The sequence below is a fragment of the Artemia franciscana genome, chromosome 17 (assembly GCF_032884065.1).
Source record: "Artemia franciscana chromosome 17, ASM3288406v1, whole genome shotgun sequence".
NCBI classification, from domain to species: Eukaryota; Metazoa; Arthropoda; class Branchiopoda; order Anostraca; family Artemiidae; genus Artemia; species Artemia franciscana.
Genome location: NC_088879.1, coordinates 41,263,051 through 41,280,467, shown reverse-complemented (window position 1 = coordinate 41,280,467; position 17,417 = coordinate 41,263,051). Strand labels below are relative to the sequence as shown.

The 17,417-nt window shown below is 34.3% G+C and overlaps 1 protein-coding gene across 1 annotated transcript in view; it reads left to right on the top strand.

Moving 5' to 3' along the window:
• The window catches only part of LOC136038245 (eukaryotic translation initiation factor 2 subunit 1-like), a 29,558-nt gene extending 13,322 nt beyond the window's left edge, over window positions 1–16,236 (top strand). Inside the window, exons 3-6 of the mRNA XM_065721354.1 lie at window positions 5,451–5,679; window positions 9,297–9,529; window positions 13,935–14,050; window positions 15,987–16,236. Coding sequence (XP_065577426.1) covers window positions 5,451–5,679; window positions 9,297–9,529; window positions 13,935–14,050; window positions 15,987–16,169 — 761 coding nt within the window. The 3' untranslated portion in view covers window positions 16,170–16,236. The remainder of the gene's footprint in view (window positions 1–5,450; window positions 5,680–9,296; window positions 9,530–13,934; window positions 14,051–15,986) is intronic.
• Window positions 16,237–17,417: the final 1,181 nt, after the last annotated feature.

Below are 17,417 nucleotides of genomic sequence, written 5' to 3'. Positions count from 1 at the left end.
GGCTTTTCAAAGAAAAGTAAAGAGCTTCATTAAGCCAAAAATGAGCAGAAATAAAGTCAAATAATCTTCCAAGCGTAAAACTACAACAACTTACCATCAATGAATAAATGAAACTTAAGGCGAACAGAAATTGCAAACTGAAGTCAAACTGAAAACGAGCAAAAATTAACATAGGTAGGGCTAACAACTTCCATGCCTTCTCAGGACCAGAATGTAATCTGTGCTTTACTGAAAAAAAAAAAAAAAAAAAAAAAAAAAACACATTGCCGTGGATTACCAATCTAATATTCACATGCAGATAGTTATTTCTTAAAGCTTTAACAATTTTTCATTTTTTAAAGTTATAAAAGTGAAAATATTTAAAATATATTTTGTTTTCAGTAAAGTGCAAATTGTGTTCTGGTCTTGAGAAGGCATGAAAGTTTGTCAGCACTACTTATGCTAACTTTTGCTCGTTTTGAGTTTCACTTGGTCATTTATTGTCATTTCTGTTGGTTTTGAGTTTCATTTATTTATTGATGGTAACTTGTGATAGTTAACAAAGAAATACAAGGGCCGTCCTCAGCACAACACCAACAAAGATATATATATATATATATATATATATATATATATATATATATATATATATATATATATATATATATATATATATATATATATATGTATATGTATATCTTTGTTGGTGTTGTGCTGAGGATTATGTAATCCTGATAATGTAATCCAACTGATGGAGATAGTAATGACAAAGATGAATTTTACTTACAGCTACAGGAACAAACAGACATGACCCCAGGAGGAACTTTTTTATTTTTATCAGGGGATTTTCATGCCCAGATTAATAAAAAAGGTATAGATAGTGTCCTAACCTAGGTAAATTTAGTGTATGAAAATAAAATAATAAAACATTGCTGTGGTTACAGTAGAAAATAAGGTTAGTAGCTGTTTTTTTTTTATTTTGTCAGGTGCTAAGTAGGGTAGCGACCTATCCCCCCTTCTCTAGACCATTTTGATGAACCTTGACCATTTTGATATATATATATATATATATATATATATATATATATATATATATATATATATATATATATATATATATATATATATATATATATATATATATACATACATATATATATATATATATATCTGGAAGGGGGATTTTCCTTCCAGTCACTTTCCAGTATTAGAAAGGGCAGTAGAGCTTCTGATTTCCAATCCGATGAGCCCCATTTGAAGTTTACAAGTCTACCCTTTCCTTACAAACCTTATATACCTTGGGGAATAGCTTACAACCCTTGCCCTGAGAGCTGTGGGAGGGGGGGGGGGGGTTGTGATCTTCTAAAACATAATTACTGTACCTTTCAACTTGAAGAACAAAATGGCTATCTCAAAATGTTGTTATCCTTAAATTACGTCGTAATCTTCAGAGCATAATTACTGGGCCTCTCAACTGCACTGAACCAAATGGCAGTCTCAAAATTGTGATTGGATTTATTTGGAGAAGTGAGGTTAGGCCTAGGGCTGGCTGCCCGTCAATCACTTTCGACTATTAATAAGGGCACTAGAATAACTTACTGGGGCATAACTTTACGCTAAAGTTTTTCACTGTTTTAAAAAGTGAATTTGAGAGAAAGAGTCAAATTTTTAACATAAAGAGCGGGGCGTTGAGAAGGGAACTACCCCTTAAATACACGGAGTAATTTTTGTTCGTTTCAAGTTTTAATGTCGCTCCTTACTTTCAGTTAAAAAAACTAGTTTTTTTTATTTATTTTCTGAACGTTTTTGAATTAATGCATGTTTGATTTTGGCTCTCCGCACATAAATTATTAAAATTAAATTTGTATCTTAATTTTTGTTTTTGGCTAAATGGCTTTCTCTTAGTTTTGATCAGACGATTTTGAGAAATAAGGGGTGGGAAGGAGGCCTAGTTGCCCTCCAATTTTTCGGCTACTTAAAAAGGCAACTAGAACTTTTAATCTTTAACGAACGTTTTTATTAGTAAAAAATATACGTAACTTAAGAATTAACTTATGTAACAAACTTCTATATTCTTATATTTTTATTATGTATATGAGGGGGTTTGTCCCCTCGTTAATACCTCGCTCTTTACACCAAATCTTAAGTTTTGTCCCAATCCTTTAAGAATGACCCCTGAATCAGAAAGTCCGTAGAATAAATAGTTGAAATTGCTAAAAATACTTTAGCATAAAGAGCGAGGTATTTAAAAGGAGAAGAACCCCCCATATGCGTAATAATCTCTGTTCATTTTAAGTTTTAATAATTGAAAGAACTTTTCCATGTTTATTTTTTCATTGTTTTTTTTATAGTAATGCAAGAAAATCCTGCGCCCTTTTTATTGAATTTCTCTTCCCCCATGACATATTCCTCCAATGAAAGATCCTCCCACATAGCCCCCTTCCCTCAACCCCCCCCCCACCCCACCCCAAACCAAAAAAATCCCCCAGAAAACGTTTGTACATTTCCCTATAGCCACTACTGTATGTAAACACTGGTCAAAGTTTGTAACTTGCAGCCCCTCTCCCAGGGACTGTGGGGGATTAAGTCATCCCCAAAGACATAGTTATTATGGTTTTCGACTATGCGGAACAAAATGGCTATCTAAAAATTTTGATCCGTTGACTTTGGGAAAACAATAATTGTGGGAGGAGGCCTAGGTGCCCTCTAATTTTTTTGGTCACTTAAAAAGGCAATAGAACTTTTCAATTCCGTTAGAATGAGCCCTCTTGCGACATTCTAGGACCACTTGGTCGATACGATGACCCCCGGAAAAAAAACACGCACCCGTGGTCTGTTCTCTGATACACTGAATGCGATGGTGTGATTTTCGTTAAGATTCTATAACTTTTAGGGGGTGTTTCCCCCTATTTTCAAAATAAGGCAAATTTTCCCAGGCTCGTAGCTTTTGATGACAAAGACTAAATTTGATGAAGCTTATATATTTAAAATCACCATGAAAAGCCAATTCTTTTGATGTATTTTTTAGCATCAGAATTCCATTTTTTAGAGTTTCATTTACTATTGAGCCGGGTCGCTCCTTACTACAGTTCGTTACCATGAACTGTTTGAAAGTGCATCTAAGTAAGGTAAAACTTTAAACTTTTTCAACTTGAAAATGGTTGATACCAATTTAATTAAAGACATTTAAAATTGGAAGACAATTATAAAAAAATACTAATAATAGTTAAAAAATTTGGTATCCCATCTTGAAGCCTTTATAAACTAGAAAAAAAGGAAATGTTACCAAGATTAAACAGTTAAGACAAACTAGGAAATGACCTAAACAGACATATAAACGCCATACAAGAAATATATTTTTCCCGTTTTATAATGCCATAAAATATTTTCTGACACAAAATTCCAAAATAAAAATTCGTTTAAAGATTTTACGTGTAACCTTGGTCATTTACATTAGGAATTTTAGAATCAGAATATTCTAGTGGTCTTTTAATATAGTATATTAGTGTTAGATGTGTTTTCTTTTTCTTTTTTCTCATCTTTCTGTTTTAGCTCTGTTTCTATATCTGATGAAATATTACTTTCCAGTACGTATTAAAGATTGAATCCATTTTTTTCCTCTTTTATTCCTGTTGATAAAGGATGCTAAATTGAAGCCGAAATATTTGGAATATTTTTGGTACATATATATTTTTCTTTTCATTTTTACTGTTTTAATGTTTATGTTCCATGCGAAACTTGCGTCTTTGCGACAAGCCTATATCAGTAATTTGCACTAAAAGCACTTGTCGCTTATAATTTGGGTTCATTAATTTCAATGAGCCAGAGCTATGATATTCTTAAATTTTTTTAGAGATTCGTTTAGAGCTGCCTAGTTAGTTGAACAACATAATCTACTTTGTATTTTTCTGCTGCATTTTTCATTTATTTTTTTAATCTAAAAAAATGTAAAGCAAATAAAAAAAAATGTAATTTGGCAAATTGATAAAGGCGAATCTTAGCTAGAGGAATGACAGAAAATTGTCATCCTACATTGAAATATTAAAACCATAGGACGGCAGGAAAATAATGTATAAACAAGTAGCACAGGGTGCATATGTCTTAATTCATCTGTTAATTAATTAAGCTTTAATTTCACTCGTTATTATGTTTTAACGCCATTTCAGATATGGATGTTTGACAACGCTGTGATGATATGTCATTTAAATTTCATCTTTCATTCTTGCGGACGTGATTTATCTATAGGTTTTGATTATGCAGAAGAGAGTGGGAATGAGTAGGAAAAGCCGTATTGGTACCGGCCGGCCTAGTGGCCTTAAACTGCTGGGGACAGGTAGCTCATGTACTCGCACTTCCCACAATCAATAAAAGTGTATTATTGTTCATACTTGCATATATTCATTGTTTGCGGACTGGAGGAGAATAGCGCTTCCAGTGGCTAGTTTTTCTGAAGAAGAAGTCAAAGAGGTGAAAGGACTTGTTGTTAGTCCATATACCTCCCTACAATTTTTGGAACTGGAACTGTCATCTTTAGATATTCGACTATTTATTGGCTAAATTGATTTGTCAAAATGAGTTTAAAAAGAAAAGTTACTTGGAAAATTATTATAGTTGTTTAAAAAAAATCAGATTTTGCGATATCAGAGCCTGGCATAAAGTGGCTAGTGTCAAATCAGTGCTATTTAAGTTTTTATTTTCCATTTTTATTATTTTTATTTTTTATTTAAGATTCAGCGACGCTTCTTGACTACTATGGTCCCTACGTCGGTCCTGCAGTGCATTCCTGCAGCGTGATTCGATCTCTGGGTCCTGTATTACCAAGCTAAGGTCAAATCCACTGCGCCACCACAGGACACATAAATAAAACTTATTCTGTAACTCCATTCCCTGCAAGACCAGGATTTGAACCTACGACCTTTTAATTTAGAAGCAGGCCATTTTATTGCCATCTAAATATCATCTTCATTTAAAAATTATACTAATTTGCCAAAAGATGAGTTTCAAAAAAATCAATTAGAAAAGTAAATCTATTAAAGAAGTAAAGGAGTATCAAACTAATGCCATCTAAGTTTTATTTTTCGTTTTGCTGCCATCTACATTTGATCTCATTTATTCGAAAAGAGTTTCTAAAAGGAATCTATTGAAAATTGTATTTATTTGTGTAACATGTCATTTTAAAACATATCAAAATAAACATATCAAACAGTGCCATCTAATTTTTATTTTACGGTTGTGCTGCTATGTAAAATTTATTTTTACCATTTTCGAAATTTCTGTTCATCTTATCGAAAAAAAGGATTCAAAATAGAATGTGGTAAATGAATTCAGTATATCTGAGAACTTGATCACTGAAACACAAAAAAGTAAATTGTTCCGAAAGCCTATTTTGGTCCTTTTGTTTAATTATTTCTTTTCCGGACCAGTAGTCTCTGTTTACCTTATCATTTCTAATTTTCATGTTTTATTTGCAGGCTATATCGATTTGTCAAAAAGAAGAGTTTCTGCTGAAGACATTGACAAATGTACAGAGAAATTTAGCAAAGCAAAAGCAGTAAATTCAATTCTGAGACATGTTGCCTTTATGTTGGACTACCAAACCAACGAGCAGCTTGAAGAGTTGTATCAGAAAACTGCGTGGCTGTTTGATAAAAAAGCCAAAAGGCAGTCGGCTGCGTATGAAGCCTTTAAACAAGCAGTCAAGTATGTTTTCCCAAACTTTTGGGAATCTGCAATTCCCAAATTTTTGGGAATTGCTTGGTAAATGTGAAGAAAACGGCACTGGACTTTACAGTCCCTGTCGTTGGTGCTGTCTTTTGTTTCGTGGTCCTTCATTCGGGAACTGCAATCTGTGGGGGGGCAGCTGTCCTGTGCTTTCGCACACCCTCCCTTTTTATCTTCCCCAGGTTTCTCCAGGGGCCCATTTAAAGCTGAGCCGGCTCGGGCAGAGTTTATAGAGTCAGGCCACTGGCCCCTGCTCCAAACCAAATAACCAGTGACACCAGGATTCGAATCCCTTATCCTGACAAAGGATTTCAAGTCTAGAGTTCTACCCACACGGCTAGGATTGCTTAGTAGTTGATGGAAATCATCACAGTCATGGTCGTGTGGAGTGGGAGTGAGGAGAGAGTAGTAGTGAGGAGGATCATAGGAGAGGGAGGCTTCTGTCGCATTCAACTAATTCCGTTCTATCTGTCAAGAAATAGGAAATGAAGTGAGTAAGAGAGTGAATAAATTTTGGAGATGTTATTTTGAGCATCTTGTTTGCAGGGACGCCATTTCTACCCTTCAAAAGGTTCAGAAATTTATAAAGCAGATTCCAAAAGAGGGAAAAGTCTGTTAAAATATAGCACATGAGAATTTTTCTTCTTATTCTTGGGCTTATGTGCTTTCCAGTCTAGACTATTTACCCTCTTTCTACTTTCAGTCATGTTCCTTTTTGATTTTGTGCCAAGCTTTCAGCTGCATTTTGTACGGAAGGGACACGCTACTTATATCATTGGATTCATTAGTTTCAGATCTGTCTATTTACAGAGCCAGAATTGTGATATTACTTAAAATTTTTGTTGGTGAAGGATCTAAATTTGGCCAGAAAAATAGGAAGGTTGTCCTTTTTCACCGACTTTCAACCAATTATCGAAGTATTTTTAATCTTAAAAATACAGCACGCCAAATTTCAGAAATTTGATTTGGTAGGTGAATAGGAAAGATTGTAAAATTCTCGGTATTTCGCCGATTTTCTAAACCCTAGGTGTAATCTATTCTCCTAGGAATATAGGAACCACGAATGTTCATCACCACTTACAAATTTCTTAAATACGTGCAATGTGAAGGTAAATAATAGTGGGGACATTAGCCCTCTGGAATACCAAAATTTACAGAAAATGAAATACTTTACTACATTCGGGAAAATTTGATTCTTTTCTTTAAAAAAGTTTTTAAGATCTCCCCCTCACATCCCATGAGGGTCTTCGCAAGTTTTCTCCATCCATCCCTGATTCTTAATTATTCAGTGACACGATTTACCGAAATTTCGTACGAGGAAATTGCTTCCATACAATTGTAGGGATACGTAATTATAGGGATCATTTAGCATGGATAGGGATATGTTTTTGGATAATATCATTTTTGGTCTTGTTTTTCACATAGCCGTGTTTTAGCCAGTCACCAAGCCAGAATTATGATGTCACTTAAATTTTTTCTTAGAGAAAGAACTGATATTGCTTTAAAAAACAGGAATATTGTTGTTGTTTTTTTTAACTATTTTTAACGTATTTTAAGTTTAAAAACCCTCTACACCAAATTTCAAATGTTTAACTGAGTAGATGGCAGAAACTGAAGCTCAGCGGTTAAATGATTTTAAAAATTTCGTCTTTCATTAATGAACTAAAGCTGTGAGAGAACAAAATATTATACCAAACTTGCACGGGGAACAAAAACCTTAAAGTGGTGTATTATTAAGTGACAGCTGATGTTAAGGAAGCAGCCGTAATTAGCTTAACAGTAATTAGCTGTTCAGTTAATAGTCTATATGTCTTTATGTCTCTTTGGATTCTAGGCACTTGACTATCAATTGGAATGTTTCTAGTTCAAAACTCCTTGTAAGGGTGTGGTGAACCAGCCTTTTAACTGACGGTGGTAGCTTGTGGTATGGTAGTAATGTAGCATATGGTAGTAATAGGTAGCATGGTAGCTTGTAGGGTTGAATTGGAATGTTTCGAGTTCAAAATTCCTTGTAAGGGTTTGGTCAACCAGGCTTTTAACTGAAGGTGGTAGCTTGTTGGGTTTAAACCTGTCCTGTGTATTATTTGAAAAGTATAATATTTTTTTTTGGGACTGATACGTAATTTCCATTCATTGGATTATATTAAGCGCAGGTTTTTAATGTTTTTGACAACCTCGTTTGGCATCATGACTTAGTAGCCGTTCTTGATGAGTTACTATATAGTAAGAATTTATAGACGCTAGCTAATTAACAAATTTTTCAAAGATGTCTCGTAAATCTCTGCCAAAAAGGAAAATTATTAAAGGAGATTAAAAGAAGGGGGAAAAGGATATTCAATTGATAACTAAGGTTAGACGATGTGAATTTGCGGAGGGAGATGACGTTAAACTTACGAAAATGAACTGCAATTCATTATGTAAGGCCTCCTAGGGCTTTATTTAGAATGATTAAATATAAAGGAAAAAACTTCAGAACAAGATAGGAACAAAGAGCGTTTTATAGCTTGTGATGGCTCTATATCAGACTTTCGGTTACTAGAAATGGATGTCCTAGTATTTTCACTTAGTATGATACTTAATATATATATCAACCAAAAGCAACTATATGCCTACTACTGCGACTGATACTACTTCTACTACTACTGTAACCACTACGACTACTACTACTGAGGCTATAGGGAATGACTTCTATCGCGACAATAACTACCACTGAGGCTACAGGGAATAATTATGGGCATGTTGAATTAAATCGCTATAAATTGTTGCTATAAGTTTGAACATGTTGAACGCTATAAGTTTGAAAATGCTGCCCTTTTCAATGGAAACGTTTTGATGAGCCGCGTAATTATACACTTGATATACATCTATAAGTTTGAAAATGCTGCCCTTTTCAATGGAAACGTTTTGATGAGCCGCGTAATTATACACTTAATATACATCTTTCACTTAATATATATATAAGTTTTAAATTGGTCTATTTGAAAACATCTGAAAAATATCTAGTTTTTAACGTTATGATAATATATGTTGCCAACAAAAATGACAACATATAGACTTGGATATTTGACTCTTTCTCTTAACTCTACTTTTTAAAACAGTAAAAAACTTTAGCGTAAAGAGTGGGGCGTTGATGAGGAAGCAGCCCCTTTCATATACGGGGTAATTTCTGCTTGTTTTAAGTTTTAATGTCTACTTCCAGCTAAAAAAAAACTTTTTTTTTATTACTAAGCTAAGGTCAAATCTATTGCGCCACCACAGAACCTCTGATGTTTATTCTTAAGTGACACTTTAACTTTGCTTATAGTTTGCTTAAAGTGACGCTATAAGTATTATTATTATTATTTAAGAATTAACGACGCTTCTTGACTACTATGGTCCCTGCGCCGGCCCTGCAATGCATTCCTGCAGCGTGATTCGATCTCTGGGTCCCGTATTACCAAGCTAAGGTCAAATCCACTGCACCACCACAGGACGACGCTATAAGTATGCTGAAGTGACGGTATAAGTTTGAAAATGCTGCCCTTTTCAATGGAAACGTTTTGATGAGCCGCATAATTATACACCACAACCAGCAATAAATTATTTCATTTTTTTAGGGATCCATCACTACTAGACGAATGTGGACTTGATGAAAAGACAAAGGAGACACTTTTGAATCAAATTAAGCAAAAGTTAACGCCACAAGCAGTGAAAATAAGAGCCTATGTTGAATGCTCATGTTATGGATATGAAGGAATTAATGCAGTAAAGAGGGCCTTAAAAGCTGGAATGTCTGTGTCTACTGAAGAAATACCTATAAAAATCAATTTAGTAGCCTCCCCAATTTTCGGTAAGTTTTTGCATTCAAAGTAAAGCTGGAAAGAATATGAACTAATAAATTAGAATACGTTGATTGAACATTTTTAACCCTACCTCCGGATAGAGGGTTTAACCACTACCCCCATGGGTAGTAATTCTGTAAAGAAGGCAAAAAAGCAAGACTAAAGAAAAAAGTAAGATAAGAAAACTCATTATTAATCAAAAGAAAATATTTGTCAAAATGAAAAAATTATTCTAGTAGTGAAAGAAAAGTCCGACTTTTTTCGAAAAATATTAACTTTTAAGTACTAGAAAAGAAAGAAAAAGGATTTATAACCTTACTGTTGGTAATGAATATGAATAATGAGTCCCGAATTCTTTATTTGACAATAAATTCATAAACAAAAAACTACTTTAACACAATCTCCTCCAAAACGTTCAATGGCCGGGAAAGAACAGGGGAGAAAAAATACCAACATTAAAAAATATAAACAAAATTCAGAAAAATTCAGTCGCCCACCTTAGTAATCCCCAAAAATGACAAGCTAGGTAGGGGGTAGCACATGTTTTCACCAACTCAATTAAGTGTCCAACTCAATCCAGAGACATCAACCCCAAGGGAAACCAGAAAAAAAAAATCTATTTACTAGTATATTTATTATATATTATATGTTTATTATATTAGCATATTATATGAAGTAGTATATGTAAATTATTATAACTCGGGAAAACGTGGCAACTATGTTGACTGCAGTTGGAATATTTCGCTTGACTTAAAAACCAAAGAAACATTCTAAATTCTGCTTAAGATTTTGTTATATTATCAGGAACATTGTCCATAAGACAAAAAGTAAAAAAAAAATATTCGTTTAATATTTAGAATTCGAAAAATTATAGTTTCTGTGCTAAGAAGCACTATCGGATTTGGTAAAAGCGTGCATTCCATTTGTCTTCCTATGTTGATAGTATGCAAATTAAATACTAGTCTTCCTTTTGATATTGCTGTTGATAAGAAAATAACTTGACAGTGACAGTGTCTGTTGATAAGACAGTGTCGAGAAGACAGTGTCTTTGACTTTTCATGTTGCCAGAAGCATACAAATAGAACGCTAGTTGTCTGTCTTGTTGATATTGTTGTTAATGAGACAATGTCTTGGCAGTGACAGTATCTGTTGATAAGGAAGTGTCGAGGAGACAGTGTCTTTTTCTTTTTTGCTGACAGAAGCATGTAAATAGAACGCTAGTTGTCTATCTTGTTGCTATTGCTGTTGATAAGACAATATCTTGACAGTGACTGTTGATAAGACAACGTCGAGAAGGCAGTGTCTATGTCTTTTTGTATTGACAGAAGCATGCAAATAGAACGCTAATTGTCTATTTTGTTGATATTGTTGTTAATAAGACAATGTCTTGACAGTGACAGTGTTTGTTGGTAAGACAGTGTCGAGAAAACAGTGTCTTTGTCTTTTTATGTTGACAGAAGCATGCAAATAGAACGCTAGTTGTCTATCTTGTTGCTATTGCTGTTGATAAGACAATATCTTGACAGTGACTGTTGATAAGACAACGTCGAGAAGGCAGTGTCTATGTCTTTTTGTATTGACAGAAGCATGCAAATAGAACGCTAATTGTCTATTTTGTTGATATTGTTGTTAATAAGACAATGTCTTGACAGTGACAGTGTTTGTTGGTAAGACAGTGTCGAGAAAACAGTGTCTTTTTCTTTTTTGCTGACAGAAGCATGCAAATAGAACGCTAGTTGTCTATCTTGTTGCTATTGCTGTTGATAAGACAATATCTTGACAGTGACTGTTGATAAGACAACGTCGAGAAGGCAGTGTCTATGTCTTTTTGTATTGACAGAAGCATGCAAATAGAACGCTAATTGTCTATTTTGTTGATATTGTTGTTAATAAGACAATGTCTTGACAGTGACAGTGTTTGTTGGTAAGACAGTGTCGAGAAAACAGTGTCTTTGTCTTTTTATGTTGACAGAAGCATGCAAATAGAACGCTAGTTGTCTATCTTGTTGCTATTGCTGTTGATAAGACAATATCTTGACAGTGACTGTTGATAAGACAACGTCGAGAAGGCAGTGTCTATGTCTTTTTGTATTGACAGAAGCATGCAAATAGAACGCTAATTGTCTATTTTGTTGATATTGTTGTTAATAAGACAATGTCTTGACAGTGACAGTGTTTGTTGGTAAGACAGTGTCGAGAAAACAGTGTCTTTTTCTTTTTTGCTGACAGAAGCATGCAAATAGAACGCTAGTTGTCTATCTTGTTGCTATTGCTGTTGATAAGACAATATCTTGACAGTGACTGTTGATAAGACAACGTCGAGAAGGCAGTGTCTATGTCTTTTTGTATTGACAGAAGCATGCAAATAGAACGCTAATTGTCTATTTTGTTGATATTGTTGTTAATAAGACAATGTCTTGACAGTGACAGTGTTTGTTGGTAAGACAGTGTCGAGAAAACAGTGTCTTTGTCTTTTTATGTTGACAGAAGCATGCAAATAGAACGCTAGTTGTCTATCTTGTTGATATTGCTGTTATAGAGACAATGTCTTGACAGTGACAATGTCAGTTCATAAGATAATGTCGAGAAGACAGTGTCTTTGTCTTTTTATGATATGAAAAAAACTTCGTGTTCTTAAAGAGTTAAAGAGGCTGCGTCCCAAAGTCGAACCTTAAAATGTACAGGAATTAGGAGAGGCAGTTGGGGGGGCTGCCGCCCCCCAAACCCCCCGCTTTTAAATACTCTTTTGTACAGGTTTTTTGTTGTGGGGGCTGCCGCCCCCTAACCCCCCGCTCTTGGCTTCGGAAAGGCCCTCTTTTAATTAACAAAACAAAGAGTCTTTAGGTATTTTTCCTTTTAAATGTTTTGCTTAAAAAAATTCATAATAAAAATAAGAACTTTTGATTCTTAAATCGCCATAGGCTAAAAAAACAAACAAAAAACTAATGGGCATACAGGCAAATATAAATTTCTCTTTTATGATTTCAGACTTGTATCTGTGCTGTAGTTGATATCTACCAAAAAATGTTTAATCTTCTGTAATCTCGAATGACAAAATTAGAATTTAAAAGTAATTAGGATAAATTAGGAAGTGAAAAAATACGTTATTTTGATATTCTGGAGTTATACCCAATATATTTATACCCAGTTATATATACCCAGTATATATGCAGTTTTTTGTTCTATTTTTATGTATTTTTTGTCAGAATAACTTTCAAATTGTCATTACTATCTACATTTATGTTTTTTTTTTATTCGGGATTCCCAGTGAATCTCTACCCTTAAACTCTAAAAAAGCACCAGAGGTGGTCTTAGGGCAGAAGCAGAGGGTGCACTTGTCCCTGGTGCAGTAATTTTAAGGGCGCAAAATGTTAAATTTAATGGTTATAATCATTTTGTAATTTTTGAAATTAAATTTTATTGAAATAAAATAGAGGGCGCATTTAAAAAATGAAAATAACTGATAAATTATAAATAAATTAATAAAGTAAAATAAATTTAAAACAAATAAATAGTAATAATTAAATATTAAATTTAAAGATGGTGATGATTAATTAATTAAATAATAAATGAAAAATTAACCTAAAGAATGTTAATTAATAAATTGAAAATAATTTCGTTAATAAATGAAAATTATGTTAAAATGGTTAAAATTTTTTGGAGATAGGGAGGGGGGGCACTATTTAAGATATCTATATTTTGTGTTGTTGATATTTACTGAAACTTTCCTTTCTTCTTCTTTTCCCTCTCTTACTGTAGAACCTTTAAACAAGTAGATGGTGTGACCAGTAGAACCTGCTGCTAGTCAGACACCCCAGGTGCGGACATTCATTTGAGCAAATATATTAGAACGTGATCACAGGTGACTAGAAAAAACAGGTTCTAAAGAAAAGCATGGTTTCTTCGTTTTGGATTGTTATTGCTGTCGTCAATTGGTTTTCCGATCTCAAAAGAGAGTATACGCCAGAGTTATATTCTGGATTTTTTCGGGTGAAGGGAGGAGCTTTTCCAAAATAATTTTTAAAAACTTATCAAAAATATGTTTATATTAATTTTTGTTACACTTTTACGAGTCTGAGAAACATTTTGGGGAGGAGGGGCTCAAACCCCTAACTCTCCCCTATGGATACCGCCATGGTATATACGCTATGTTCTTCTCTATGCTATACCTGTTGTTCCACATGCTCTGCCGTTAGTTATGTCTATGTTTTATGTTGTTGCTGTTTTTTGCCTAAATTTTCCTTTCTCCCTCTTCATCATCCAACCTCCATCTATTGCTTCCTCTCTGTTACTCTCCACATCTTTGGCCCCTCCCTTTCTACCACTCCTACTCTGCTTGTGACATTTTCTAGCACCTGTACCATCACACCATATAGGCCTACTGTTAGTATTTAATTTATGTATTACTTTTAGTAATTAACACTCATACACAAGAAAAAGAAGATGGCATGAAGGCATTGACATTATCGTTAAAAGCTATTGAAGAAGCAGCAGAAAAGGAAGGAGGGACTTTTAGAATAAAGTCAGCGGTAAGGTTTTTTTTCCAGTTGAATTGCGTTTTGTCTGTGACTGGCTCTGCAAAGGGAAAGGGGAGGGAAGAAACCTGAAGCTCAGCTGGCCTGAGACTTTATTAGCTAAGCTTAAGTCTTCAGGAGCTTTTGGATGGCTTACTGCCTTTAACGAGTTCTTGTGGTGCTTATTACTTGCTTTTTGGAGTAGTACCCGCACAGAAAGGTGATGGGAAGAAATTTTTTTTGTTTAATTTTAAAGCCCCTCATCACTGGCTCTGATTTCAAGTGAAACAACATGCAAGCAGGAACGCATCGAGGATTTTTCTGGCGAAGGGGGACTAAAAAAACTTTACAAAAGACAACAATAATTTATTTACATGTAATTTTGTTACTTTTGTACGAGTCGGACACATTTTTTTTTTTTTGGGGGGGGGGGGATGTAACCAACTAAGGATTGCGGACTCACTATGCTTGACTGAATGGTCTAATTTGTTTTTTCTAGGTCTGTTTTTGGTCTCAAGACGCTTAGTAGTTTTGACAATTACTTTAGATCTCGTTTTCTTAACTTGTAGAAATAGGTGTAGCTAAATACTACAGCTATTTGTATAGTCCTATTACAAATAATTGTTAATCTAAGCTCAAACTGTAACCAGAGAACAGGTGGTTAAGGTTCAATTGTAGTGTAAATTGTGCCTTATCAGCCACAGGCTATTGGCTTAATTTGTAATTTGTTGTGGAGTGGAACCAACAGGATCGAGGCTCAGACCTCAAAGGCCCATCGCTTCTAGACCCCAGGTGGCTGACCTTGCTGAGTCACATCACTGACCGCCACCCCAAGCCAGGATTTGGATATTCACAACACTAGGATTTAAACTCTCATCTCGAAGGAGATAGTCTAGTGTGCTAGGGTGACCCACTCAGGTAGGGTGGCCCTGAGGTCAGTGGTATAAGAACCTCAGTTAAAGTTACAACCATCAGAAGGAAAATCTCCATGAATTTTTTTGTTAGCGTGGATGTTAATGTATTAAACACAATGATTGGTTAAATTTTTCGCACACATGGATCTATCCGGGTATCTATGAAATAAAAGCGAAATAACATAAGACCTAACACCAGATTTAAGGTGAAGACGGAAAGACTGGAGCTGTATAACTGAATTAAACCCATGGAAAATGCTGACACTGCAAATTGACAAATCTGAAGAAAAAATTTTTCTTTGACTTTTGGTAATTTATAATACTTTAATAATATAATAATTATACTAATATAATAATAATATTAATTAAAAAATTATTAATTGATTAATTTTAGTATTAATAAAACGATTGATTGAATTGCATTTTACCAATGTAAAAACAGGAGGTTTTTGTTTATTTCAAGCAACATTTCTCTGATAGGAAAAATAACTTTGGATTTTTATCAGAGACTGAAGCAACCCAAATATTTGTCCTCGAGACGACATTTTTTAGTTGTGCTCTGCCAGAATTCTCGTTGCATAAACGGAACTTGACTTCAGTCTCTGAACTTGACTTTTCAGTTGACTTCAGATAGCTTTAATTGATTTCAAATCGCTTCAGCTACACTGCACTAGTGTCATTTTGCACTAGTGTCAGTACACTGCACTAGTGTCATTGCACATGTGCCCTGCCAGAATTCTCGTTGCATAAACGTAACTTGACTTCAGTCTCTGAACTTGACTTTTCAGTTGACTTCAGATAGCTTTAATTGATTTCAAATCGCTTCAGCTACACTGCACTAGTGTCATTTTGCACTAGTGTCAGTACACTGCACTAGTGTCATTGCACATGTGCCCTGCCAGAATTCTCGTTGCATAAACGTAACTTGACTTCAGTCTCTGAACTTGACTTTTCAGTTGACTTCAGATAGCTTTAATTGATTTCAAATCGCTTCAGCTACACTGCACTAGTGTCATTTTGTTGTTTTGCTTTTGTAGCCAAAAGTCGTCACAAAGGAAGACGAAGCCGAACACGCTCGACAGATGGAATTGGCTGAACAGGAAAGTCGACAAGTTGCTGGTGATGATAGTGAAGAAGAAGAATCCGAAGAAGGCAGTGACGAAGAAGATGATGAAAAGAAAGAAAATGGCGTCAAAGGAGAATCAGAAGAAGACGAATAGAATGTTATATATTTTAATGCTTTCTTGTTTTTTTTCCATTTTTTAAAACTAGGATTGTGACATGGAATATTTTGACATTTTTGAGGGTGCTAGGCCGCTAAAACTTGGAGCCTGATATCCTGCTATTGAATCCCTTTTTTAGCCTAGGTTTTTCCATATGTTACGTCTATTTATTTGCTCTGGAAGGTATCAACAATTGTGTTTCGGGAGAAGGCGTCCATTGGAAGGCAGCCACAATAGGGAGTGGCTACAGGGACAGCCACAATAGGAAGCTGTTTTACAAGTAATCAGTTTGCTGTCTGTCCTTCTTCAGCAGTAACAGTTTTCAAGCAGTAACATCTTTCCAGAATTACAGTACTGAGTTGCAGGTACTCTGAGGCATTTTTCAATGAAGAAATAAAGTATATTCCTTTACCTCTCTACAAAGGATAAAAGACGTAGCTCAAATAATTCGGCTTCTTGTATTTGGTAAGAACAATTATCCGAAGGAGTAATAAATATGCATTATCACTTTACTATCCTTGGTTAAAGTACCAATAACATAAAAAAATGAAAAAAAAATTGCATCTGAACCCATGTGCACGACCCCAATGAGGCCGTCTATAAATATTAAATATTTGTAAATATTCAAATAATATTATATATAAATATGTAAGTAATATATTCCTTTATTAATAGTTTACGTATATAAAGTAGTTCAAATACTTAGTGCAAAATCTCTCTCATATAGGATTATCTCGATTAAATTCAAAAATTCGGCGTGAACTTTTACGGGTATCAGTTTTCAGTATCATAAAATATATATTAGGTAACAATAAATACTTTAAAAAATATCATCCAGCAATGTAAACTCAAAATAAAAGTAGTTTTAATTATTTGAATAACGCATAATTTACCCCTTACCGTTGAAAACAATATTGCTTTAAATTAAAAAATTTGTTTTTGTTAATTTTGATAGTAACGCGGGTCCCTTTCAAATGTGGGCTCTGATTGGACCTAATCACCCTTTATCCGGCTCTGTTCATAAAGGAAAAACTAGATTTCTTTAGGTGAAAATTATTAAGTAAATTCTCGACAAGTTGCTGGTGATGATACTGAAGACGAAGAATTCGAAGAGCGCACTGATGAAGAAGATGATGAAAAAAAAGAAAACTGAGTCAAAATAAGCCTGGTTCTCTCTGAAATCCTGAATTTTCTGGCACTTCTTAATCAAAGTCTCAAATAAAATTAGCTTTGTCAAATTAAAAT